The 25276-nt window shown below is 42.5% G+C and overlaps 1 protein-coding gene across 5 annotated transcripts in view; it reads right to left on the reverse strand.

Moving 5' to 3' along the window:
• Window positions 1–11023: 11023 nt before the first annotated feature.
• Window positions 11024–25276, reverse strand: part of ZCCHC7 (zinc finger CCHC-type containing 7) — a 281226-nt gene continuing 266973 nt past the window's right edge. For all 5 annotated transcript variants that reach the window (XM_033238073.1, XM_033238075.1, XM_033238076.1 and 2 more), the window contains 3 exons: window positions 20926–21021; window positions 14678–14792; window positions 11024–12346 (listed from right to left, as the gene is read on the reverse strand). In XM_033238073.1, coding sequence (XP_033093964.1) covers window positions 11913–12346; window positions 14678–14792; window positions 20926–21021 — 645 coding nt within the window. In that variant the 3' untranslated portion in view covers window positions 11024–11912. The remainder of the gene's footprint in view (window positions 12347–14677; window positions 14793–20925; window positions 21022–25276) is intronic.

Consider the following 25276-nt stretch of genomic DNA (forward strand, 5'->3'; position numbering starts at 1 on the left):
TAGTCAGGGAGATAAAACCAGAAAACTCCCCTGAGCAGCCAAGTGCAGGAAGGTTGTCAATGCAAATCAGCAGGAAGCGATGGTTAGTTGGGTGCAGGCAGAGGAGACAGGTGGCTGGTGACCCATGACTTCTCCAGGATGATGGTGGGTCCTGCAGGCCCCCTGAGACTCGGTGTGGAAGATGAGGCAGGGTTGTGAAAGGAGGCTGAGGTGGAGGTGACTTTGACAAGCTCTCCTCCCAGAAAGATTAACCAGGGGAGGCTGCCAGGCAAGAGGGCGCTGGTGGAGGAAGAGTGAGTGGAGCCTGCAGATGGCTTCTCTCTCAGGGAGGTTCCCCATTCTGCTCCAATCTCTGCAGGCTTCCTGGTGGTGGGGTAGGGATGGAGAGAGGAGCAAGGACTTTTCTGAAGGATGCAGTTAATTGTGAGGGACATTTCTAGTATCTGGGGTTATCAGAATTCATACAGGCTCGGAGGGAGGCTCTTCTCAGCCCCTGGTCCATGCTGGCCGGATGTTTGGATCTCCTTCACAGCACCATGTTAAGTGGCTCAGCTTTTTGTTGCTCACCTCCGGGGACCAAGAGCTGTGTGTGTCCCAGACAGCCTGTCCCACTGGTGGAAACTCCAGTCTGGAAGTGTTTCTTCGCACCAAGCCAAAGTCTGTGTCTCTACCTGTGGGTCTGACCTGATGTTGGTCCTCTCTTTCCTCCCCAAAACAGAGTGGTTTGCATCAGCATTTGGCACAATCTACCCATGGATATTCAGTCTGGTTATGTCTATGGTAAATTTTATGTAAAAAGTAGGAATAGATAATATAAAACTATAAGGCACAAGAGTTACCTGGTAGGCCTGGTACCAGGTTCTAGGAATTCCAATTTGGTCAGCCTCTGTGTCAGTTTGCCAGTCTGTGTCTCAATTTCCATATTCAAGATAAAGATCATTGTGATGTCCAATTCTATATGTCAACTTGGCTAGGCTATGATGCCCAGTTGTTTGGTCAAATGACAGTCTAGATGATGCTGGGAAGATATTTTGTAGATGTAATTTATCGGTTGACTTGAAATAAAGGAGACTGACTTGAGAATCTGGGTGGGCCTCATTCAATCAGATGAAGGCCTTAGGGGCAAAAGCTGAAGTTTCCCAAAGAAGGAATTCTGCCTTAAGACTAGCAGACAGAAATCCTGCCTGAGCTGCCAGCCTGCTAGCCTGCCCTACAGATCTTAGACTGGCCAGCCTACACAACTGGGAAAGTTTGAATAAATCCTTACTATTAGTTCTGTTTCTGGAGAGAACCCTGACTGATGTAACCACCTACCATGTCTGTTCATATCTTTTAATTCCTTGGAAAGAAAAGCAATTTATGAGGACTATTACAAAAGTGCTAATTCGTGCAGTGCTGTGTTAATCTAAAACACATCTCCATGCAAGTGACTCATCTCCCCTAGTCAAAATCCTTGATGGTTCTCTGCTGCCACCACTGGCATTGTGTCAGCTGCTTTTTACAAAACATTATGCAAGTAGTTAATGACTAATGTATACATATCACATATATATACATATATATATACATATCATATATATACACACACACACACACACATCTAAGGTAGAACTTTTTTTTTTTTTTTTTTGAGATGGTCTCATTCTGTTGCCCAGGCTGGAGCACAGTGGTGTAATCACAGCTCACTACAGCCTTGTTCTCCTGGGCTCAAGTGATCCTCCCACCTCAGCCTCCTAAGCAGCTAGGACCACAGGTGCAAGCCAGCAATCCCAGCTAAGTCTTAGAATTTTTGTAGAGATTGGGGTCTTGCCATGTTGCCAGGCTAGTCTCAAACTCCTGGCTCAGGTGATTCTCCCACCTTAGCATCCCAAAGTGCCGGAATCATAGCCATTATCTGGAATCAGAAGACTACCAGAAGAAGGGCTGAGCCCAACCCCAAGAGCTGGAGAGATGGGTGAAGAGGGCTATGCACTGTGCCTGGCCTCACTTTAATTCTTGCAAGAGACAGAGATATTGTCTTCATTTTATAGATGAGGAAAATGAAACCACACTCTTTAGCTTGAAATTCGGAGCCTTCAGTGATCTTGTTCATTTACCTCCCTCTATTACCCTCATGTGAACTAGAGTCAAGGAAAATTATACTAGACCTTCTTACTTAAGTGTCCTATGTTATCCTACATTCAGGCTGTTGCCTGTACTTGTATTCCTCCTGAGACGCATTTCCTCTTATCCTAATTATTAAAGTCTTCTTCATGCTTCAAGAGCCAATTCCAATGCCATCTCCTCTGTGAAGTTTTCCTGGGTCTTCAACACCAGTGACACTAGCAGTGACCTCTCTCCACACACATAGCCCCACATGAAGGCCTCTTTGTAACTTAAGTTACACTCATCTGTTTCAGGGCTTCTCTTTCCTGTCTTAAAATGGAAGCTCTCTGAGGGTAGGAAACAAGTCTGAGAGATTATGACAGATGACAACACTGAAACCCATGCAGTTTCTTTCTAAAGCAGTGAATTTTGATTCAAAACACAACTAGGCCTCCTGGACTAAACCTCTTTTTTTTTTTTTTTGAGACAGGTTTTTACTCTGGTACCCAGGCTGCAGTTAGTGGCACGATCCTGGCTCACTGCAACCTCTGCCTCCCGAGCTCAAACGATCCTCCTGCCTCAGCCTGAGTGGCTAAGACTACAGGTGTGTGCCACTACGATTTTTTTTTTTTTTTTTTTTGTAGAGACATGTTGGCCAGGATGGTCTGAAACTCCTGGGCTCAAGTGTTCCACCTGCCTTGGCCTCCCAAAGTGCTGGGATAACAGGTGTGAGCCACTGTACCTGGTCTAAACTTCTCTAAGAAAGTGTATCTATGGTTTTTTGAAAGACCAGGGTTGTTTTTCTCTGGCATTATTTTGGTGGACTTCTATTTTCTTTGCTCTTATCTTCCATTTGAATGACAGGCCCTCTATTGATAATTTAGAAAGCTTACATCTTGTTTCATCTGCCTGAGAGTTGACAGAGCATAAAGGCAAGAAACACCAGCAAGCTCTGAAACCCCCAAAGCCTATAATGTGAGCCCCACATTCACTTCCCTCCTCTTCACCCTTGAAGCCACCTTTCCAAAGGAGCCACTGCAAACTTTTCCATTTGGAAGTGCAGTCTCCCAGTCCAGTTGACTAAGTTGTCCAGATAGTTTTGGTTGTCCCCATTTCGGTAACATCATTCAGAGGACAGTGCTGGGGACCAGCGAGTTGAATCCATTTACTTAAACCTAACTGTGTTTGGCCCCATGCTGGGCCCTGTGAGAAAGAATAAAGATGACATGGCCTTTATCCTTTCTATCAACAGATATCTGAGCCCTTACACACCAGGAGCCATACTCTTTGGAGCACTTAACTCACCTGTACAGTGTCTATCTTCTTCGAAGGCTTAGAAGCCCCAGGAGGGCATAGATAACACCTAATTCACCACTGTACCTTGAGTTCAGGCAGTGCCTGGCACATAACAGTATTCCATAAGTATCTGTAGTGGAACTGAAAGGGTTTCCATCTGTCTCACCCACTAGAGAAAAAGCCAGAGCTCCTTAAGGGTAGGAAGTCCTAGATGTCAGCACAGGACCTGGCTCAGGTCAGATGCTCATCAAATGTTTACTGAGTTAGCTGAAAGGCCCCAGGTCCTGTGGAGATCCAGCATGGGTCACCCTGACCAGCACACAGGTTGTGGTGTGATCTCTGGGTTCTTCGTGGGTTCTCATTTGCCTCTGGCTTTTGCTGGGAACCGTGGGCTTTTGCTGTCTTATGTGACTCCCTTCCCTTACTTGTGACTTAAGAGATTAAACTATTAATGGTGTGGAAGCTAAAAACAGACTAGTCTCCAGGAGGTTGCCACAGAATAGTTTTGTTTTGTTTTTTTGAGACCAGGTCTCACTGTCACCCAGGCTGGAGTGCAGTGGTGCAATCACAGCTCACTGCAGGGGCTCAGGCAATCCTCCCATCTCGTCCTCCCAAGTAGTTGGGAATACAGGTGTGCACCACCACACCTGGCTAATTTTTAAATTTTTTTGTAGCAATGGGGTCTCACCATGTTGCCCAGGCTGGTCTCAAATTCTTGAGCTCAAGCAATCCTCCCATGTCAGCCTCCCAGTGTTGGGATCATAGGCATGAGCCACTGTGCCTGGCCTTATTTCTTATTTCTAATTTTTTTTTTTTTTTTTTTTTTTTTATAGAGACAAGGTCTGTGTTGCCCAGGCTGGTCTTGAACTCCTGGGCTCAAGTGATCCTCCTGCCTTGGCCTCCCAAAGCGTTGGGATTACAGGCCTGAGCCACTGCGCCTGGCCAGAACAGCCATTTCTAAGCACTTAAGGCTAGGTGCATGCTCACAAAGGGACGGTGAGGGGATAAAACTGATTTTCCCATCAAAATAGTATCAAATCGAGGGATATGTTCATTATCAAGAACATGATACCTAAAAATGATCACAACCAACCATCATGGCCTGCTTATATAAAGTCTCTAGACTGTGCACAAGCCACATCTACGTGACTGGTTGGGGAGACAGTGGCTCATGGGGCCACAAGGAATCAGAAGACTACCAGAAGAAGGGCTGAGCCCAACACGAAGAGTTAGAGAGATGGGTGAAGAGGGCTATGCACAGAGCAAGGAGATTCTCAGAGGCTGGGTCATGAGAAGGCAACCAGGGTGACGCTTACAGCAAGGGCTCATCTTGCTTACCTGGACACAATGTGGCAGAGCTGGGGAGGCTGGGGACTTGCTGTGTGACTGTTAGACTGAGGGGTGCCCACAGGGAGGCAGTGCTGCACACTGGCCATCAAGGATTATTCTTGAGTGATGCCAAGGGCTACCAACTACCATTAGAATCACAGAATACCAGAGTTGGGAGGTAATGAGAATCCATCTAAGTTAATCCTACCACTTCCAACTTTATAATGAGAAAGCTACGGCCCAGACAGGAGGTCTCAAGTTGTCAGAGCTTCAGGCCCTCTCAAAATGGCATGATTCCTTATGAGAGTATCTGATTAGTAACACTGTTCTATGTAAGACTAGTACACTGTTCTATATAAGACTGAGCTATACTTGGGAGGCATATGTGGACATTTATAAGGATTATTCACTAGTGCGTGCAGGACTGAACTCCTTGAAGCACGTAACTCTGGGCAGGAAGGACATGATCCTGGTTTTCCCACAGAAAATCTTTTCTTTACATGCATACTTATTGTCTCCCCTCACTTGGGCAGCCACAGGGCACTTCCAGAGAGGCTCCAACCTCCCCTGGCTCCCTAACACCATCCTAGTGGCCAAGAGGCTCTCCTTTTCTATTCCCTTTGGGGGTCCTTCCATGTCTCCCTATGCCCCACACACCTATTCCATTGTTCTTTGAAAAAGCTTCTCCATCAAGGTGGACGATACCATCTCCTCAGCCTGCTCACCTGTCTCCACTGACTTGTCCCTCTGGATCCATCCCTTCCCACTTCCTTGATGTGAGTGCCTAAGTTGAGTTTTCTTTAGTTCTCCAGCGTCCCTCTCTCTTTCAGCAGCTTCCTGTCAATGTCAGCTTCACTCCAGCCAGTGTTCTGTACTGTCAGCCTGTCACAGGCAAGGGTTTAAAGAGACAGACACACCCTCCTCTTCGTAGTTGCTCATTCCCTCCTCAATGCACTGCAATCTAGTTTCTTGGCTCACTGCTATCCTGGGACTCCTCTGGCAAAGGTCTGTCACTAAATCTGATAGGTGCTTTCCGGTTCATGCTTTTACCCAACACACATTTCACAAACTGAAGTATAAAGATATACGTAAGATAAGAAATTATCACTAAGTTAAAAAAGTCTTGAGGAAGGTATAAATCAGAATGGAAAGTCGAACAGAGAAAAAAAAAAGAACATATGGAAGACCGCATCCCCCAATAAAAGCTTGGAATAAAAACAAAAGTGCAACTAGGCAAAGCAATTCTTATAGTTCTTGGGGTGGGAGTGGGTTGAATAATGTTCCTCCAAAAGATACGTCCAAATCTTAATCCCTGGCACCTGTGAATGTGATCTTATTTGGGAATTTGGTCTTTAGAGAGTAATTAAGGATCTTGGGAAAAAATTGCCCTAGATAATTTTAGTGTGGGCCAGAAAGCCAAGACACAGGGAGACACAGAAGAGAACCCTATGTGAAGACAGAGGCAGAGACTGGAGTTATACAAGCCAAAGATTGCCCAGGCCCACCAAAAGGTAGGAGAGGCATGGAAGGAATTATCTCAGTACATCAAGAAGAAAACAACTCTGCTGACACCTTGATTTTGAACTTCTGGCCTCCAGAACTGTAAGAGAGCAAATTTCTGTTGTTTCAGGCCACCACTTCGTGGTATTTTGGGAGAGTAGCTCCAAAAACGAATACAGAGTGCATCCTTGCCGTTTCACAGCTCCACGCCTCAAACACATAGTTCACTCTCCTAGAGGGGCTCTTCCCCTTTTGTTAAGCTACAACACTTTTCTCCTGTTATAATGACCCTTCGGGAGGTCCTGCCCAGTCTCCCCTCTCTCTTTAGCAGGACCAATCATGCTTCTTTGGTGTTACCATCATACCCATATCTCTCACTGCACTCCTCACCTCTAAGACAAAATACTGGTTTTTATGTTTGTCTCTTGTTAGCTCTTGAGGCTTGAGATTTCTCCACAGCAAACACAGGCTACGGACTTTCTTTGCGTCAGGTAGTATTCAAGAAAGAATACGGCTACTCAGGAGCTGGGACCACAGGCGTGTGCCACCACACCGGCTAATTTTAGTTTTTGGAGAGACAAGATCTCACTAATTTGCACAGGCTAGTCTCAAACTCCTGGACTAAAGCAAATCTTCCCATCTTGGCCTCCCAAAATGTTGGAATTACAGGGATGAGCCACCATGCCTGGCCAATCTTTTTTTTTTTTTTTTTTTTTTACTTTTAGTAGCGATGAGATCTTGCTGTGTTGCCAGGTTGGTGTCCAACTCTTCAGCTCAAGTATTCTCCTGCTTCAGCCTCCCAAAATGTTGGGATTACAGGCGTGAGCCACTGTGCTCAGCCCCAAGTACCTTTTTGTAGGAAGAACTGCTCTGAGATTATGGCTTTAGCAAATGACACTGGTGTTTCATTCATATCTCCATCCCTCTGTCAGGGGGCTGCCTAAACCCAATTTACCTGGCTTAAACAATGACTAACTAAAAAAAAAAAAAAAAAGATACACACACTACAGCTCCATTGCCCCTTGCTAGGGCAACTCTGAGGTGTGGCCTACACTCTTTCTAGCATTCCCTGTGAGTTTGAAAGTTCCTCTTTATGGGAAGTGACTTGATAAGCATCCAGCGTGGCTTCCTTCTCTTCTTTTCCCTGTCTCACTCCTCCCCACTCCTTTACTGGGTTTTTGTGGAATAATTTCCCAGGAAATCATTTTAAGAAGTAACTTAGGCTAGGCACGCGGTGGCTCACACCTGTAATCCCCAGCACTTTGGGAGGCCGAGGTGGGCGGATCACGAGGTCAGGAGTTCGAGACCAGCCTGGCCAATATAGTGAAACGCCCATCTCTACTAAAAATACAAAAATTGGCTGGGCGTGGTGGCACGCACCTGTAGTCCCAGTTACTTGGGAGGCTGAGGCAGAAGAACTGCTTGAACCTGGGAGGTGGAAGTTGCAGTGAGCTGAGACCATGCCATTGCACTCCAGCCTGGGTGACAGAGTGAGACTCCATCTCAAACAAACAAACAAAAAAGTAACATATATTAAATGAACAGAAAAACTTTTGGCTCAAATCACATACCAGTCAGCTTCATCCTGTGATTCACTGCATGGCACTGTGTAATAAATCACCAAAATATTGGTGCTTCTTTGAAATGCAAAGTCCAACTGTAAGATCTAAGGGCCTATGTTGGATTTGGATCCTGGTGAGGGCTCCTACAGCCTAATGACATTCTGACCCAATTAAATGTACCATCAGATTAGTCTCCAACTCTTTCCTCCTCTCACTAGCTGAATCCTTTTGTTCTCACACCACAGTTCAGTTCACAGTTTATCTTGCCAGGGCTCATGCCATAGCCTGGCACTCTAGCATTTGTTTCCACGATTCCTAAACTATTAATTTCCCTCAGTTGGCTGAGTCTCCAGTGGCCCGGATCCTCCACAAAGTGGTCCAGACTGTAGACCTTCATGCCATGGAACCAGTGTTCCTTATTTCACATGAATGGCCATGTCCAACCAATCTCTCACAAACACCGGCAATATGATGAAATGCAAAGCTTTGTAAGACAAGGGCACATCCTGTTAGATGTGGGAATGCAACATGAACTCTCTCCCGAGTGAACAGAATTCCTTTTGAGAAACAGGTTGGGGTTTCAACTAGGGTTTCTCAACCCCAGCACTATTGACATTTTGGGCCAGATTAATTGTGGGAAGCTAGTCTATGCATTGGAGGATATTTAGCAACATCTCTGGCTTCTACTCACTAGATGCCAGCAGCATCCTCCTTTTGTTGTGAAAGCAAAGCATGATAAGACCAGGCGATCAGGATGGCTATAAATAAATGAAAGCCTCCCTTATTTTGTATGTAATGTTTTGTTGGCAAAATAATTTTCAGTTGTTTTCTATGAGAAGCTTCTCTTCACATCTTTTAAAAAGAGATTTTCCCTATATTGCTAATCTCCTTACACAAACATATCCACACCAATCTTTTCACTGCAGCACTAATGAATAATGTTTCTTTGCTGCCCATCAGAGTGGCAAAGAGAAAAGGGAATGGCAATATTCCATGTGATTGTGGGAAGGGGGAGATGAATACTCATAAACTGCCAGGGACATATAAATGATTGGGGAAGAATCTGACTTGGGAATATAATTTGGCATCATGTATTAAAACTTTCATGAAATATATGTAAGCTCTCTGATCCTAAATTCCATTTTACCACAATTGAATAAATGGAGAAGATATTATGTAGAAGAATTTTTCAAAAATAATAAAAATTAGAAACAAAATCTTCAACAGGGAGCTGATTACATCATGGCACAGCCATAAAATAGAAATTCATGGCCGGGCGCAGTGGCTCAAGCCTGTAATCCCAGCACTTTGGGAGGCCGAGACGGGCGGATCACGAGGTCAGGAGATCGAGACCATCCTGACTAACACGGTGAAACCCCGTCTCTACTAAAAACACAAAAAAAACTAGCCGGGCGAGGTGGCGGGCGCCTGTAGTCCCAGCTACTCGGGAGGCTGAGGCAGGAGAATGGCGTAAACCCGGGAGGCGGAGCTTGCAGTGAGCTGAGATCCGGCCACTGCACTCCAGTCCGGGCGACAGAGCGAGACTCTGCCTCAAAAAAAAAAAAAAAAAAAAAAGAAATTCATGCAAAAATGCAGACATGTATTTGTTCCCAATGTAAGTGAAAAAACAGGTTACAAAACAATGTATATATAGGTATAGAAAAAAGTCTGAAGAAATAGACACTAATAATTTTAACTACATTTTTGAGTGAAAGAATCACATATGATTTGTCTTTAACATTTTCCCCCCTTAAAATGATTACATAATCTTTGTATAACAGAAAAATAAAGAGCTACTAATAAGTACTGCAAACAGCAAAGTCCATGAAAGCAAGACTTTCCATGAAGAAAATGGGAGACTGGTTTCCCTGCTCTACTCTGAGAACACCAAACACAAACCAAGGTAGAACCCAAGATAGAAGCCACTCAAGCTGCTTCAAGTCAAAGTTGGGCCAGAGGTAAGATGTTTAGAATCTTCTCAATCCTACCAACTATACAGATCTTTACTGTTTTGGACATTTGCTTTTCTTCTCTTGTACTTATCCATGTAAAGTCTTATTTGATTAATGGTTGAATCTATACATATTTTAAACCTCCCATTATTGTATGAAGAGTCTATATGTTAATAAACTGACTGGCTGACTCACCTTAACTGAACATTTGGTGTAAGAGTTGGGGGCAAGGGAAATGGAGAGGAAATGAAGCAGAGGCTCCTCCATGTTTCTGTTCTTCTCTTACCAGGAAATGAAGACTACACCATCATGCCCACAGTTGAAGTAGCTCGGCATCCTTTCCTATCTGCATGTAAGTGCATGGACCCAATGGGTAAATTATACCCTAGAACAAAATGTTTGTCTATAAGTTTTGGGAAAAAATAAGACAATGTGCAGAGACAAACAGAAAAAAAAAAAAAAAAAAGTGCTTCCTTTCTCTCCTTCTCCAAACAATCTGCTATGTATGAAAGAACCTAAAATAGTAATCCTATTTCTGCCCTGAGACGCCTTTGGATCAGAAGGGGCACTTGTTATACCATATGAGTAATAAGCTAACTTTGCCTCAAGTCCTACTGGAGAATAATGCCAATTATCTCAAGGTTTTCCACTTTTATAAAACCTTTTTTTATGGCTGCCACTGTGAGCAAGTTGTTAAAAAACCCTGGTTGCTTACTTTAGGGTGAAAACAACTCTAGCTATTAGGAAGCTATGCACCAACAAAGTTAGCTGAAATCTATGCAGCAACAAGGAAAGTGGTAGACTAAACTCTCTGATTGTACAATTTGCACTAACGCTGATTTGAAAGGACAGAATTCTTCCTTCCTCTCAGAAAGATGAGAGATGATTCTGCCAGAAATACAGGAATCTGCATACTTCCCAAAGAGTAAAATACAAATTTAAGAACCTGACATTATAAAACTGTCCTATTTAATTGATTTCATACCATTTTATTCTGGCAGAGAGCTTGCACTTGGGCAAAAATGGCATTTTTGACTCCAGTCTATAGGGATTTTATAACTTTATCCACCTGCCCAACACAACTATGCCGAGGCGGGGAGTGATGGCTCATGCCTGTAATCCCAGCACTTTGGGAGGCCAAGGAAAGAGGATCACTTGAGCTCGGGAGACCAGTCTGGACAACACAGTGAGACCTTGTCTGTACAACAAACAAATAAACAAACAAAACAAACATAACTATGCTCTTTGTCACTCAAACTCTCATTGTCTTTTTACATAATAAACACAGGTATTTACTCTCTTTCAGATATTTTATTTTTCTTATTCTGACATTAGGCTATGAGAAGTACAAAAGATCCACAAGTACAAAAAAATCTGTATACCTTTGTGGTAGTTCCAAAAAATGCAAGAGAACAAAACAATTTTTTGAGTAATATTCATCTCTATAGATCTGAGTGACAGTCCGTTTGAAACACCGCCATAAAAGTGGTAAAAAATGATTTCATTGTGATTATGTTAAAATTTTTGATGTCTCTTTCACTTGTTTAGGAAATTTGTCTTCTGACGTTTATGTTGGATAGATTCTTTATCTGTATTTTGCTGAAGCTCAATTCCCTGCCTCTTCAGGGCTTCAATGATGACACTTTTGTTTTTATAGTCAGCTAGTGATGTTTAGTCCAAAGGAAGATTCTGACAACAGCTTCAGCAGCAAGAAAATCTGGATATAGATTTATAGTTATTGTCCTTTCCAATGTAAAAAAAAAAAAAAAGTTGAAAAATGTTGATGACTTTTTCTTAGAGTCAATTTCTCTTCCTGCAAGGATTTAATTTCATACTCATGTTGAGGATGAATTACCTTTGATGCAGTTTTTTTTTTTCCAAAGTATTTTTAAAAAGCTTTCTTAAAAAGATGAATTCTTCTACCTATTCCTAGGATTCTGAGTAAAGATGACATATTGGAATAGGATAAGTCCAGGTTTATCTTTGTACTTTCTTACCTAATATCCTGTTGGACACAGAGAATTGAGATCTCCATGGATGTTCAGTAACTCTAGGAATGGCTGAAATTAAAAAAACAAAACCAAAAACTCACTTTATTTAATCATAGATAATAAACACAATGCCAGAAGGTTATAGACACAAAGGCCAAATGAACAATGAAAAGCCACATCAGAGGCTGCCTGACAGCTTAAGACTTTTTTTTCCTCTGCTTAATAAGAAATAAGTTATCATTGTCATCATCTTCCAAGCACCTCTCCTTTTTCTTCTGCTTGCCCCTCTTGCCCTCCTTGGGAGACTTGTCTTCTCTTGACATATGGTAATGCGATGAACGGTGAAAGAGCTTAGAAGGCTTCTGGGTTTTAAAACTGCCAGTAGAAGAGTAGGGTTTGGGACCCCTGGGAAAATCCTCATCCACTTCACGATGTCTGTCAGCCCTCCTGTGCTTCTCCCAGTTTCTATTCTTGTTCTTCATCTCTTTTTGTGTTTCTTTATTTTCTTGAGGCCACCTGTTGCTTTTCCATGAGGCACGGCCCTTCCTTATATCATGGTGGGGGTTCTCATTTGCTGCTTTTAGATAAGGTAGCTTGGATGGCTCTGGGATAACCCCATTTTTCTTGAGTACTGAAAAATATAAAAGTATTTTTGCATATTCAGCAGCTAAACAGTTCATGCTGAGCTTTCCTAAGTGTAAATAACAGACAGGGAAGTTAAGACATTTAAACATGTCAACAATATGACATCACTCGCTAAAAATTAAATAGTTGTAGTTCTAAATTTCTGATTGCTAAAAATGAAACACATTCACAAATCCAATGATAGTTAATTATCCTTTTCAACAGTTTAATAAGGTAAAGCAATGGAGACAAGGACCAGTAAGAACAGTAATTGTCATGGCTTTGTGAAGAAAAGTCATGTCTGACCAATACAAGTTTCCCCAATGATGAAGACTCAGCCTTTGAAAATAAGGCAAAGTGGCCGGGTGCGGTGGCTCAAGCCTGTAATCCCAGCACTTTGGGAGGCCGAGACGGGTGGATCACGAGGTCAGGAGATCGAGACCATCCTGGCTAACACGGTGAAACCCCGTCTCTACTAAAAAATACAAAAATCTAGCCGGGCGAGGTGGCGGGCGCCTGTATTCCCAGCTACTTGGGAAGCTGAGGCAGGAGAATGGCTTAAACCCGGGAGGCGGAGCTTGCAGTGAGCTGAGATCCGGCCACTGCACTCCAGTCCAGGAGACAGAGCGAGACTCCGTCTCAAAAAAAAAAAAAAAAAAAAAAAAGAAAATAAGGCAAAGTAAGATTTATAAAACGGCCTTTTGATGGTCTCATATATGACATTTCAATTACCCTCTGAAGATAAGGCCTGGCCACAGTATTTTAGGTGGATGTCAAACTGCCCAAGGGATTATTCCTCTAGGGTAGAGATCACTGGCTTTGAGGACTGTGTGCGAGTGCATGTGTGTGCAGATATCTTAGAGGTTTTAGTGATAAAGCTGATGTTACGTTTTGTCAGAGCTTGACACACTTAATATGTGTCTCTGAGGGTAGTGATTCTGATATGGGTAGGTGGGAGATGAGGTTACAGTGAGAGATGAAAACTAGCAAGTCAACAGAATCTTTAAAGATTAAAAAAGTGGCCAATAAAAACTTTTAGCATAGACTTTTATTATAAAAATTTCAGTGGATCATAGTGAACACCTCAAAGCGGATTCAGGCTACAGATGTCAATACGACTAGCTAAAACAAAAAAACAAAATTGTTTTTCTCTGATTATAAAAGTCATAACTGCTCATTATAGAAAACTTAGAAAAAACAGAAAAGTATAAAGAACATAAAAAACAGAAAGCACACATAATCCTTTAATCTAGAGATGACATTTTCATGCAATTCTTTTTAATCCCTTTCTAATTTGGTTGCCTAATCATAATCTACAACTACTATAACTTCTATGTACAGTTGACCCTTGCACAATGAGTTTGAACTATATGGGTCCACTTAAATGTGGATTTTTTCAACCAAATGAGGACTGAAAATACACCATTCCACAGATTAGAAACTTGTGTATATGAATGGCTACTTTTTCCTATACTCAGGTTCTGCAGAGTCAACTACGGGACATAAGTATGTGTAGATTTTGGTAAATGAGGAGGTTCCTGGAACCAATATCCAGGGATAGCTGTAGATGACATACATTTTATATTAAATATGTAAAATATGCAGGAGCTGGGAGAGTAATTCCTCTACTTTCCTCAGAATTAGTACCTTCATTTTGGAAAAGTCTTGAACTAAGAGTCCAAAAAAGAAAAAGGCCAAAAGAGTCAGAAAATAAGGTATAGAACAAACTAAAAAATACAAAACTGTTTTGTTTTTAAAGCAAGAAAGGTAACTTGGAAAACCACCTTGGAGTAACAAGAAATAACAGAGGTAGAGAAAACTTAAATGATAAGATATTAATTTGGTGATAAAGAACCATGTGTGAAACAGTAAATACAGAAACCATAGAGGTGGTTGTGAACTTGGAGCTCTGCTTGCAGCGGTGGCCTATAAGAAATGACTTCTTCAGGGAAGCTCCAGGAACAAGTTAGCAGGAAAGCCTTTCCTTCCATAAAAAATACTGGAGAAATACAAATGGAAAAAAAAAATTACTTGTCAAACAGAAAAAAATCTCAAAGGAGCCTTTAAAAACTGCCTACACAGATGGATAGCAATATTTTCTGGACATTTCCTAAAGTGATCACTGTAAAAAAAGTTTATTGTGATGAGACTGCAACATGGGATTATTTCTGAAGTGGGTGCTTGGTTTCTGGAGATCAAGAAAGTTCCAGTTTCTTTGGTAATTATTTAAAATACTTTCTATGCTAACCAACGACCCCCAAAGCAGGCAAAGACAGTACAAACACAGAAATTTAGAAATTACTGCAAACATGATCTAACAAGAAGTCTAGCAACATACCTTTTATTTTTTGTTTCAGTCTCTTCTCTCTCTCCTGAATTTCGTATTTGTCATCATAGTAGCAGATGAATGGAGATACTGGAGACGGGTCATACACTTCTCTTTCTGGACATTCCTACAAATTGTATTTAAAATTATGATGTCACATGGTCACACTGTTCAAAAACCTTTTTTGCAAGAGTCTGTAGCATGTTAATTAGAATGAACCCCATATCACTGGTACCTCATGTGGTAGCTGTAGGACATGGTCCTTGCTGGGGTGCTGGGAGGGTCACCCAGCCCTAAATCGCACTGTGTTATGATATTCTTTCAAGCTTGAGTTTTCTTCCCTTACTTCTTTACCTATGAAACCCTTCATATCTTTTTTCAGCCTTCTCTGCCTAACTCCTTTCACAGTCTGAGGTAGCAGCCTTGCCCCTCTGTTGGTGGGTTTATGTTATTTGGCCTCATGTTAGTATAACTCCTTTGCTTGTCCATCACTTCCAAAAGGAAGCTTATTTTAACTCAACATTCACTGCTTATAGGGGTAGTGATTCTTATGCTGGGGGGTAGGTTGGTGGTAGGTTATGCCTAGTTTAAAACTGTTCCTAGGTCATTGTGAGACACCTCAAAAGAAGTTTCTCTTCTTGCTTCCCCCACCCAAGTTGAAATCCCTACTCTTACTCATTTTCCCAGGACAGCTTCCTACTCTCATGACTCTGGCCTCCATACAGCTAGTATTTCCCAAATCCAGTCTTTGGCCTGAATCACTCACCACATAGCAGGCTTTTGTTTATCATGATCTGTGATACATATCCATTCAGCATGTCTGAAATCTTTTCTTTTGGAACTTTCCCCTTTCTGCCTCTGCCATCTTGCCTAAAAGTTACTTTAAAATGTTGTTTCTTAGCTAAGTAATGAAAAACAATTAGAATATATTTTAAAGAGTAAGTGAAAAATCCACATAAAATTGAGCCAAGTCTGAACTAACCAAGCTAGCAGCCAAACATTTAGGTACTTAATTTGTAGTTAAAAGGGGCCGGGCGCGGTGGCTCAAGCCTGTAATCCCAGCACTTTGGGAGGCCGAGACAGGCGGATCACGAGGTCAGGAGATCGAGACCATCCTGGCTAACACGGTGAAACCCCGTCTCTACTAAAAATACAAAAAACTAGCTGGGCGAGGTGGCGGGCGCCTGTAGTCCCAGCTACTCCGGAGGCTGAGGCAGGAGAACGGCGTGAACCCGGGAGGTGGAGTTTGCAGTGAGCTGAGATCCGGCCACTGCACTCCAGCCTGGGCGACAGAACAAGACTCCGTCTCAAAAAAAAAAAAAAAATTTGTAGTTAAAAAATTATAAATCACTCCAAACACACACTTAAGTATAAAAAATAATTAAAAACCTATATTCATCCTCATATAAAACCATAACATTTTACCTTAGTTGCCTTGTTTTTCCCCCAAGAATAAAGTATTACTGATATAACTGAAATCCTCTGTGTAAGTCCTTCCCATTTTGCGCTCATCTCCTTCCCTTTCCAGAAGTTACCACCATCATCAAGTTGAAGTCGGCCATTCTCATGTGTTTTTATACTCTTATTGACGAATATTCCAGTGAACAATGATATAAGTTTTAAGCTTCAGACTTCATAATTTTTATTTGTTTTTTATAGAGGCAAGGTCTCACATTATCTTACCCAGGCTGGTCTCAAACTGGCTGCCTCAAGAGGTCCTTCCAACTTGGCCTCCCAAAGTGCTAAGATTACAGGTGTGAGCCATAGCGCCTGGCCTTATTCAATTTCTTTAATGGTATTGGTTCAGTTGATTTGTTCTCCTTGAGTCAGTTTGGTAAATTTATATATATATTTTAGAGTTAGTTGCATTTTCAGATTTAACTTTATGAAGTACTATTTTATAATTTAAACATTTATATAGTATCTTAAGTTACTTACACTTTCCACTCATTGTTTATTAGTACCTTTTCTTTTTCTTTTCTTTTTTTTTTTTTTTTTGAGACGGAGTCTCGCTCTGTCGCCCGGGCTGGAGTGCAGTGGCCGGATCTCAGCTCACTGCAAGCTCCGCCTCCCGGGTTTACGCCATTCTCCTGCCTCAGCCTCCCGAGTAGCTGGGACTACAGGCGCCCACCACCTCACCTGGCTAGTTTTTTGTATTTTTTAGTAGAGACGGGGTTTCACCGTGTTAGCCAGGATGGTCTCGATCTCCTGACCTCGTGATCTGCCCGTCTCGGCCTCCCAAAGTGCTGGGATTACAGGCTTGAGCCACCGCGCCCGGCCTTCTTTTGCTTTTAGTAGTTTTTCCAGAAGTTTCTGTTGTTTTGAAAAAAAGAGTTTTCAAATAATCAGCTTTTGGTTTTGTTGATGCTGTTCATTTTTCTATTTCAATAAGTTTGGTTCTAATCTTTATCATTTCCATCCTTCTGCTATCTTCAGATTTATCTGTTGTGACCATCTAGATTATTTAGTTTTTGTTGTTGTTGTTGTTGTGGGGAGTCCTGGAGGTTATATGGCAAACTTACATGGTAATATAAAGAAATGCTTTTGGCTGGGCATGGTGGCTTACGCCTGTAATCCCAGCACTTTGGGAGGCGGAGGCGGGTGGATCACCTGAGGTCAAGAGTTCGAGACCAGCCTGGACAACATGGTGAAACCCCATCTCTACTAAAAATACAAAAAAAAAAAAAAAAAAAAAATTAGCCAGGCGTGGTGGCACATGCCTGTAATCCCAGCTACTTGGGAGGTTGAAGTAGGAGAATAGCTTGAACCTTGGAGGTGGAGGCTGCAGTGAGCCAACATTGCACCACTGCACTCCAGCCTGGGCAACAATGGCGAAACTCTGTCTCAAAAAAAAAAAAAAAAAAAGCAAATTGTGATTATGCAAAGGTAACAGAGGTCCTGATACACTCAACTAATACTCATTTCAGCAGAATCTTTAACTCTCCCAGTCCCTGTTCCCCCTTTCACACTCTCCTGGAGTAATCTTTGTATAGTGACTACTATTGTCCTTGCTTCCCCCAGCTAGAGAATGAGTGAAATTAGGGAAGGGCAATGTCATATTCACCTTAGATCTAGTCTTTCACATGAGGAATGCATTTAATAATAATATGTGTAGGGCTGGATTTCTGGACATTGAAAGGGAGGAGGTCCACAAACATCTTTAATCACCTGCATAATTCCCCATTTAGGTCTTGTATGGTCTAGACTGATGTGACTACACAGAGCTATATCATACTACAAATGTTTTCCAAAGCTAAATGTAAATTATATTTTGATTATCCACATCGCTGGTCCCCTCCATTAGCACAGACAATTGATAGTTGGCTATATAATTTATCTACTATTCTGGATTAGCCACACCAATGATCTTCTTCATTAGTGTAAATAATCTAGAGTTCCTCATCTATGGCAGTCATGAGGCTGCCACATTTGCTTTATTGCAAATTAAAAATTATCTAAATCTAGATTTTAGGGATAAATTCCACATGCTTTTAATATATTTCCTATCTGCCTTAACAGAAGTGAACTAGTAAGCATCCAACTATAATTGTTTTTCTTTAATTGAACAAACATAAATGCTAAAATTATACCCCTCTGCTTTAAAGAGGTAAGCAAGCATAAATTGTACATCTATGTGATTTGTGTGGTAATGGAAAGCTTATGTGAGTATGTTCCCTAAAGGTATTGACAACATCTGAATGTTTAGTAATGAGGAATGGACAGAGCAGTAAAAGATCTAGAGATGATAATTCTGTAAAAGAAGTCTTCTCGGCTGGGTATGGTAGCTCACTTCTGTAATCTCAACACTTTGGGAGGCCAAGGAGGGAGGACTGCTCTGAGGTCAGGAATTTGAGACCATCCTGGGCATCATAGTGAGACCTTGTCTCTACAAAAAATAAACAAAATTAGCTGGGCACAGTGGTGTGTGCCTGTAATCCCAGCTACTGGAGAGGCTGAGGTGGGAGGATCACTTGAGCCTGGGAGGTCAAAGCTGCAGTGAGCTGAGATATGCCCACTGCACTCTGAACCCTGTCTCAAAAAAAGTCTTCTCTACTTCGTGCTGAGAGATTTCCTGTACAACTTCTCCGCTTTGGAGATAAAGAAATGGGACCAAAGAGAAAAAGTGGGTTGTTTACGTCACATGGTTGAGTCCGTAGCAGAGCAAAACTGGAACTGAGGCTCAGAGCTCATCCTGGCTTTCATAAGCTATGTCTCATCCCCACAGTTGCTGCTGCCCCAATATGGAAGATAAAATTTATCTGTTTATGGATTCTGTTCAGCACTTTTCTTCTCCAGTTGCCCTACAATGTAGGGCTCCAGTTCCCAAGATCCACATCAGTGATGTGTCATAGTTGGAATTCAAGTGGTAACCTGCAATACCACCCACCCCATCCTATTGCTCATACTTCTCATTTTGGGGACTCCCAACACTCTGCACGCTTTCTGCTTCCTGATACCAGATCTGGTTTGATATTAGTTTATCTTGGTTTCTAGGCTACTAGAAGCCTACCTGGAGACTGGCAATAATACATCCCTTTCTAAGAATTTTCTACTTTCTGTGTCACTGCCTTTCCTCCACTGCCTCAAGATTCCCAGAAGTATGGGCTCTGAGCCTATTCTTATTACATCCTTTCTCTGAAATGAGCTGCTGCTGTTTCATACTTAATGTGGCATTTGCCTAGTGGACTCATGCCAAGCTCTCAACGAGAAGCTTCTTCTTTGATGCTTCAGCATCTAGAACACACACAGTTTGGTCTTTTCAGTTGGGTTGGCTGGATAGGGAATCTGGGCATCTGTGGGGTAGGTGGGCAAGTCAATGATGCAGCATCTGTTTTTTCACCACTGAATGCCAGGGTTTACATGTATGGGATGTAGATTTAACTGAACATTGTACCAGGGAAAACTGGAGAACTAAGTAGAAAATCTAAAATCAGGCCAGGCACGGTGGCTCACACCTGTAATCCCAACACTTTGGGAGGCCGAGGCGGGTGGATCATCTGAGGCCCGGAGTTCGAGACCAGCTTGGCTAACATGGTGAGACCTCATTTCTACTAAAAAATATATCAAAAATTAGCTGGGCATGGTGGCGTACACCTATAATCCCAGCCACTCGGGAGGCTGAGGCAGAAGAATTGCTTGAACCTAAGAGGTGGAAGTTACAGTGAGCCGAGATCACATCATTGCACTCCAGCTTGGGCAACAAGAGCAAAACTCCGTCTCAAAAAAAACCAAAAAACAAACAACAATAACAACAAAAAAACACAATGAAAATCTAAAATCAGCCGGGCGTGGTGGCTCATGCCTGTAATCCCAGCACTTTGGGAGGACAAGGCAGGTGGATCACCTGAGGTCAGGAGTTCAAGACCAGCCTGACCAATATGGTAAAAACCCATCTCTACTAAAAATACAAAATTAGCTGGACATGGTAGCAGGTGCCTGTAATCCCAGCTACCTGGGAGGCTGAGGCTTGAACCCGGGAGGAGGTGACAGTGAGCTGAGATTGCACCACTGCACTCCAGCCTGGGAAACAGCAAGACTCTGTCTCAAAAAAAAAGAAAAAGAAAAAAAGAAAATCTAAAATCGTGCTATGGCTGTGTCAAAACAATTGTGTTTATAAGAAATCAAGAGAACTGCTATCATACTGTTGACTATCATATTTGTCTGATTGATTTTATCAGCTTTATTAGTTTTATCTCAACCTGTTCATGTACATGTAAGATAATTAGAGGAATATGCTCTGATAGCTTGTTACTCTAGCAGGGAGGAAAGGGGTAAATCAGTTGAAAATATATATATATATATATATATATATATATATATTTTTTTTTTTTTTTTTTTTTTTGAGACGGAGTCTCGCTCTGTCGCCCAGGCTGGAGTGCAGTGGCCAGATCTCAGCTCACTGCAAGCTCCGCCTCCTGGGTTTATGCCATTCTCCTGCCTCAGCCTCCCGAGTAGCTGGGACTACAGGCACCCGCCATCTCGCCCGGCTAGTTTTTTGTATTTTTTAGTAGAGACGAGGTTTCACCGTGTTCGCCAGGATGGTCTCGATCTCCTGACCTTGTGATCCGCCCGTCTCGGCCTCCCAAAGTGCTGGGATTACAGGCTTGAGCCACCGCGCCCGGCAGTTGAAAATATATTAAGTCTTACTTTAATGTTTATTAAAAAGTAAGTAGTTAGAGTTACATTCTTTTTGAGTTCATCTTTCAGAAAACACTCCCTGACAACAGAATGCTTTATGCCCAAATGTCATTCAAACTTACGTGTCCATAATGGCCTTTTTGCGCGCAGTGATAGCAATATGCTAAGGCTGATGGTCTTGAAGGGGTCTTCGGTTTTTTGGGTGGTCCAGGTTTGGTCTGCAACATGAATATTTGTGAGGGTTTGTTGATGTTAGAAGAAAATTAAAACCTCATTCTTTCCAAAAGACGTTATAGGTAAGGGATTCCTTAGAAGTTTCTTAGAATTTGGTATGGAGACCTGTATTCAGGCAATTCTATATATTAAAGTATATAACATGGTAAGAACAATTATTTTACTCTTAATGTCAATGTGCGCTTTCCTCTCCCTCCCTCCTCATTCCATTCGGCATTGTGTCAAGTACTGTGTTCAGTATTCAACACAGTATAATGGGCCAGTAGAACATGAGAGGCATATACATAATTACAAAACAACGTCAATACAGTGACAGTAGTATGTACAGGGCATTAACGGAGTGGTGAGGGGGGACTCCCCCACCAGCGGATGCGGTTGAAGAGGAGTCAGAGAAAGTTTCCCTGAAGGTGTAAAACTAAAATTTACTCTCAAATGAGGTGTAAATCAAATGGAGAATCTTAGGCAGAGGGAGCAGACGAACAATGACATAGAACTAAAAAAGAGCATACATGCTGCCAAAATATGACATACATAGCCAGGTGTAAATGGAAGACAAAGCTGGAGAAAGCAGGGCACAAGAATGGAGGGCCTTGTAAGTCAAGTAAAGGAGCAGGAGCTTTACCCAGTTTTAAGTGTCGAAGTTAGGACAGTTAGAGTTGTAGTTTGGGCTAGGCACAGTGGCTCACACCTGTAATCCCAGCACTTTGGGAGGCTGAGGTAGGCGGATCACGAGGTCAGGAGTTCAAGACCAGACTGGCCAGCATGGTGAAACCCCGTCTCTACTAAAAATACAAAAATTAGCTGGACATAGTGGTGTGCACCTGTAGTCCTAGCTACTCCAGAGACTGAGGCAGGAGAATCACTTGAACTTGGGAGTCGGAGGTTGCAATGAGCCAAGATCGCACCAATGCACTCCAGCCTGAGCGACAAAGCAAGAATTCCATGTCAGGAAGGAAGGAAGGAAGGAGGGAGGGAAGGAGGGAGGGAGGGAGGGAGGGAGGGAAGGAGGGAGGGAGGGAGGGAAGGAAGGAGGGAGGGAGGGAGGGAGGGAGGAAACTGGTGTCACTTGGTCATTGAAAAGATGTGGGGAACGAGGGAAAGGAAAAATCAGGATGCCTCCATATTTTGAACTTGGGTGAACAATGACTGATTCAGAAAAAGAAAAAGACAGAGGAGCAAGTTTAGAGGGAAAGTTGATGAAGACAGTCTTGGATATGGAGTATCCAGGTGGGGATCTCCAGGAGGCAGTTTCTATGTAGAGACAGAAGAGTCTGAGCTGGAGAGTAGATGTGAAAGTAATCAGCAGAAGAGTGAAGGCTGAAATCACTAGAGTGGACAGGATTACCATGGACAGTGTAAGAGTGGCTGTGGGCTGAGGAAGGAACCTGAAGACATCAATGCTTAAGGGGCGGGCAGAGGAGCCTGTGAAATGGGACACAGAAGGGAAGGTTAAAGGATGCAGAGACATAGGAGAATATAGTAACAGACCTTAGAGAGTTGTTTCAAGACGGATGAACTGATCTACAATGTCAAATACAGCAGAGACGCCTAGTGAGATTAGGACTGAGAAACACCCATTCAGGGTGGCAACTGCTCACAGATAACCTGTGAAAATTCTGAGATATTCTAGAAAGAGTACAAGGCAGCAGGATGAATAGTAAAGTGATGCATACAAAGGTGGTAAAATGATAAAAAGAGCAAAGAAATCATTACTCATAAAAGCCAGGATCTGTGAACTTAACCCAGAATTTTTTCTTTTCTTTAAATCCAGGTTACTTCCAGTGAGCAGAAATAGCACACAGGATTTTGGCATAGCTGCAATTTTCTGTTACTTCAACATGGCAATAGTTAACTTGTGTGTATACTACATAACTAATTTATTTTACATACTTTTTAGTATGTATATTAGATTGTACAATGTAATTGTGGTTTCTGCCAGTTAATAGCAAGAACCTCCTTTGCACCAACCTATTATTTCAGAATAAAAAATGTTTTAAAAAATTGAATGGAAGTTTTAGGAGAGAGAAGTTATGTATTGAGAAGCATCAAGGGGCAGAATAAGATGAAGCAGTACCCAGGAAGGGGATTTGGTAGAGTCTGTTTATAGAATGGGAAAGACTTGAACATCTGGGAAGGACAGTGGAGATGGAGAAGTTGAAACCAGAGGAGGAAAGGAGATGATGCACACAGACCTCTGAGGAGGTGGTGGCTGTAAACAGGAGAAGAAAAACCTAATCCCTGCACACTCCCACGCTTTGGGGAGACTGGAAGAAAAGTTAAGGATCGGCTTAAATGTGGATCACTTTATTTCTTATGTTGTTTATTGAGAGTCCTTAACAAAGAGTGCTAGTCTGCCAACTGATTTTTTTTTTTTTTTTGGACTCTGTTGCCCAAGCTGGAGTACAGAGGCACAATCATGGCTCACTGCAGCCTCGAACTCCCAGGCTCAAGCGATTCTCCCAGTTCAGCCTCCCAGGTAGCTGAGACCACAGGGGTGCACCACTACGCCTGGCTACTTTAATTTTTATATTATTTAAAAAAAAATTTTTGGTAGAGACAGGGTCTCGCTGTGTTGCCCAGGCTGGTCTGGAACTCCTGGGGTCAAGGGATCCTTTCACCTTGGCCTCCTAAAGTGCTGAGACTGCAGGCATGAGCCACTACGGCCAGCCCTAATTTTGTTTTTTGAGACAGCGCCTTGCTCTGTCGCTTAGCCTGGAGTGCAGCGGCACAATCTCAGCTCACTGCAACTCCACCTCCTGGGCTTGAGCAATCCTTGGGTTTCAGCCTCCTGAGTAGCTGGGACCATAGGTGCATGCCACCACGCTCAGCTAATTTTTGTATTTTTAGTAGAGATGGGGTTTTGCCATGTTGCCTAGGCTGGTCTCAAACTCCTAGGCTCAAGTGAATTGCTTGCCTTGGCATCCCAAAGTACTGGGATTATAGGCGTAAGCCAACGTGCCCAGGCCCCCTAATTTTGTTTTTAATGTTGCAAACAGGTGGTTTGTAAAGGTTTTATTTCCTTGATATAGGAAAATAATAAATAGGTTATAAAAATATTCTTCAGGTCGGGCACGGTGGCTCATGCCTATAATCCCAGCACTTTGGGAGGCCGAGGTGGGTGGATCATCTGAGGTCGGGAGTTTGAGACCAGCCTGACCAACATGGAGAAACTCCATCTCTACTAAAAATAAAAAAAAAATTAGCCGGGCGTGGTGGCGCATGCCTGTAATCCCAGCTACTCGGGAGGCTGAGGCAGAAGAATCGCTTGAACCCGGGAGGCGGAGGTTGCAGTGAGCCGAGATTGTGCCATTGCACTCTAGCCTGCACAACAAGAGCGAAACTCCATTGCAAAAAACAAAAACAAAACCCAAACCCAAACCAAACCAAACCAAAACAAAAAAAAACTACTTCAAACAACTTTACTTTCAGCTCTTATTCCCTAAAATGAAAAACTGCAGCAAAACAACAACCTCAACAATCTTTTCTACTGAAAATAATAAATGAAAGCTACACAAAATGGAATTTACAACCTCAGGTATTATCAACTGGGATATAATAAAAATAACAAGGGTTTTATATTCTGCAATTAAAAATGGGGTTCATAAATTAAGACTAGCTAAAAGTCATTAAACAGAGTTGTTTTTTTTTTTGAGATGGAGTCATGCTCTGTCACTCAGGCTGCAGCACAGTGGCACGATCTCAGCTTACTGCAACCTCACCCTCCTGGGTTCAAGTGATCCTCCTGCCCCAGCCTTCAGAGTAGCTGGGATTACAGGCACATGCCAGCACACCTGGCTAATTTTTGTTATTTTTAGTAGAGATGGGTTTTTGCCATGCTGGCCAGGCTGGTCTTGAGCTTCTGACCTCAAGTGATCCACCTACTTCAGCCTCCCAAAATGCTGGGATTAGAGGCGTAAGCCACCGCGCCCGGCCTAAACAGAGTTTTAACAGGTAGGCATATAAGCCGTGTATCACTTATTGCAGTGGTTCACAAACTTCTTCACATAGAACACTGTGAAGACATGAAATTATTAAGCAGAAATGATTTTCCACCCACAAAGATAGCTATATTATTTGATGTGACATCAAATTGCAGCCACAAGTATACATGGCATAAGAGAAATAAAAACAAGAGAGATGGTGTCATAGATGTGAAGGTAGAATGGATGTTTCAAGGAAGAAACCATTAAAAGCTACTGATGGGTTATACAAGATGAAGACTATGATATCCACTGGACT

This window comes from Trachypithecus francoisi, unplaced genomic scaffold, assembly GCF_009764315.1.
Source record: "Trachypithecus francoisi isolate TF-2019V2 unplaced genomic scaffold, Tfra_2.0 Lachesis_group16, whole genome shotgun sequence".
Taxonomy (NCBI): Eukaryota; Metazoa; Chordata; class Mammalia; order Primates; family Cercopithecidae; genus Trachypithecus; species Trachypithecus francoisi.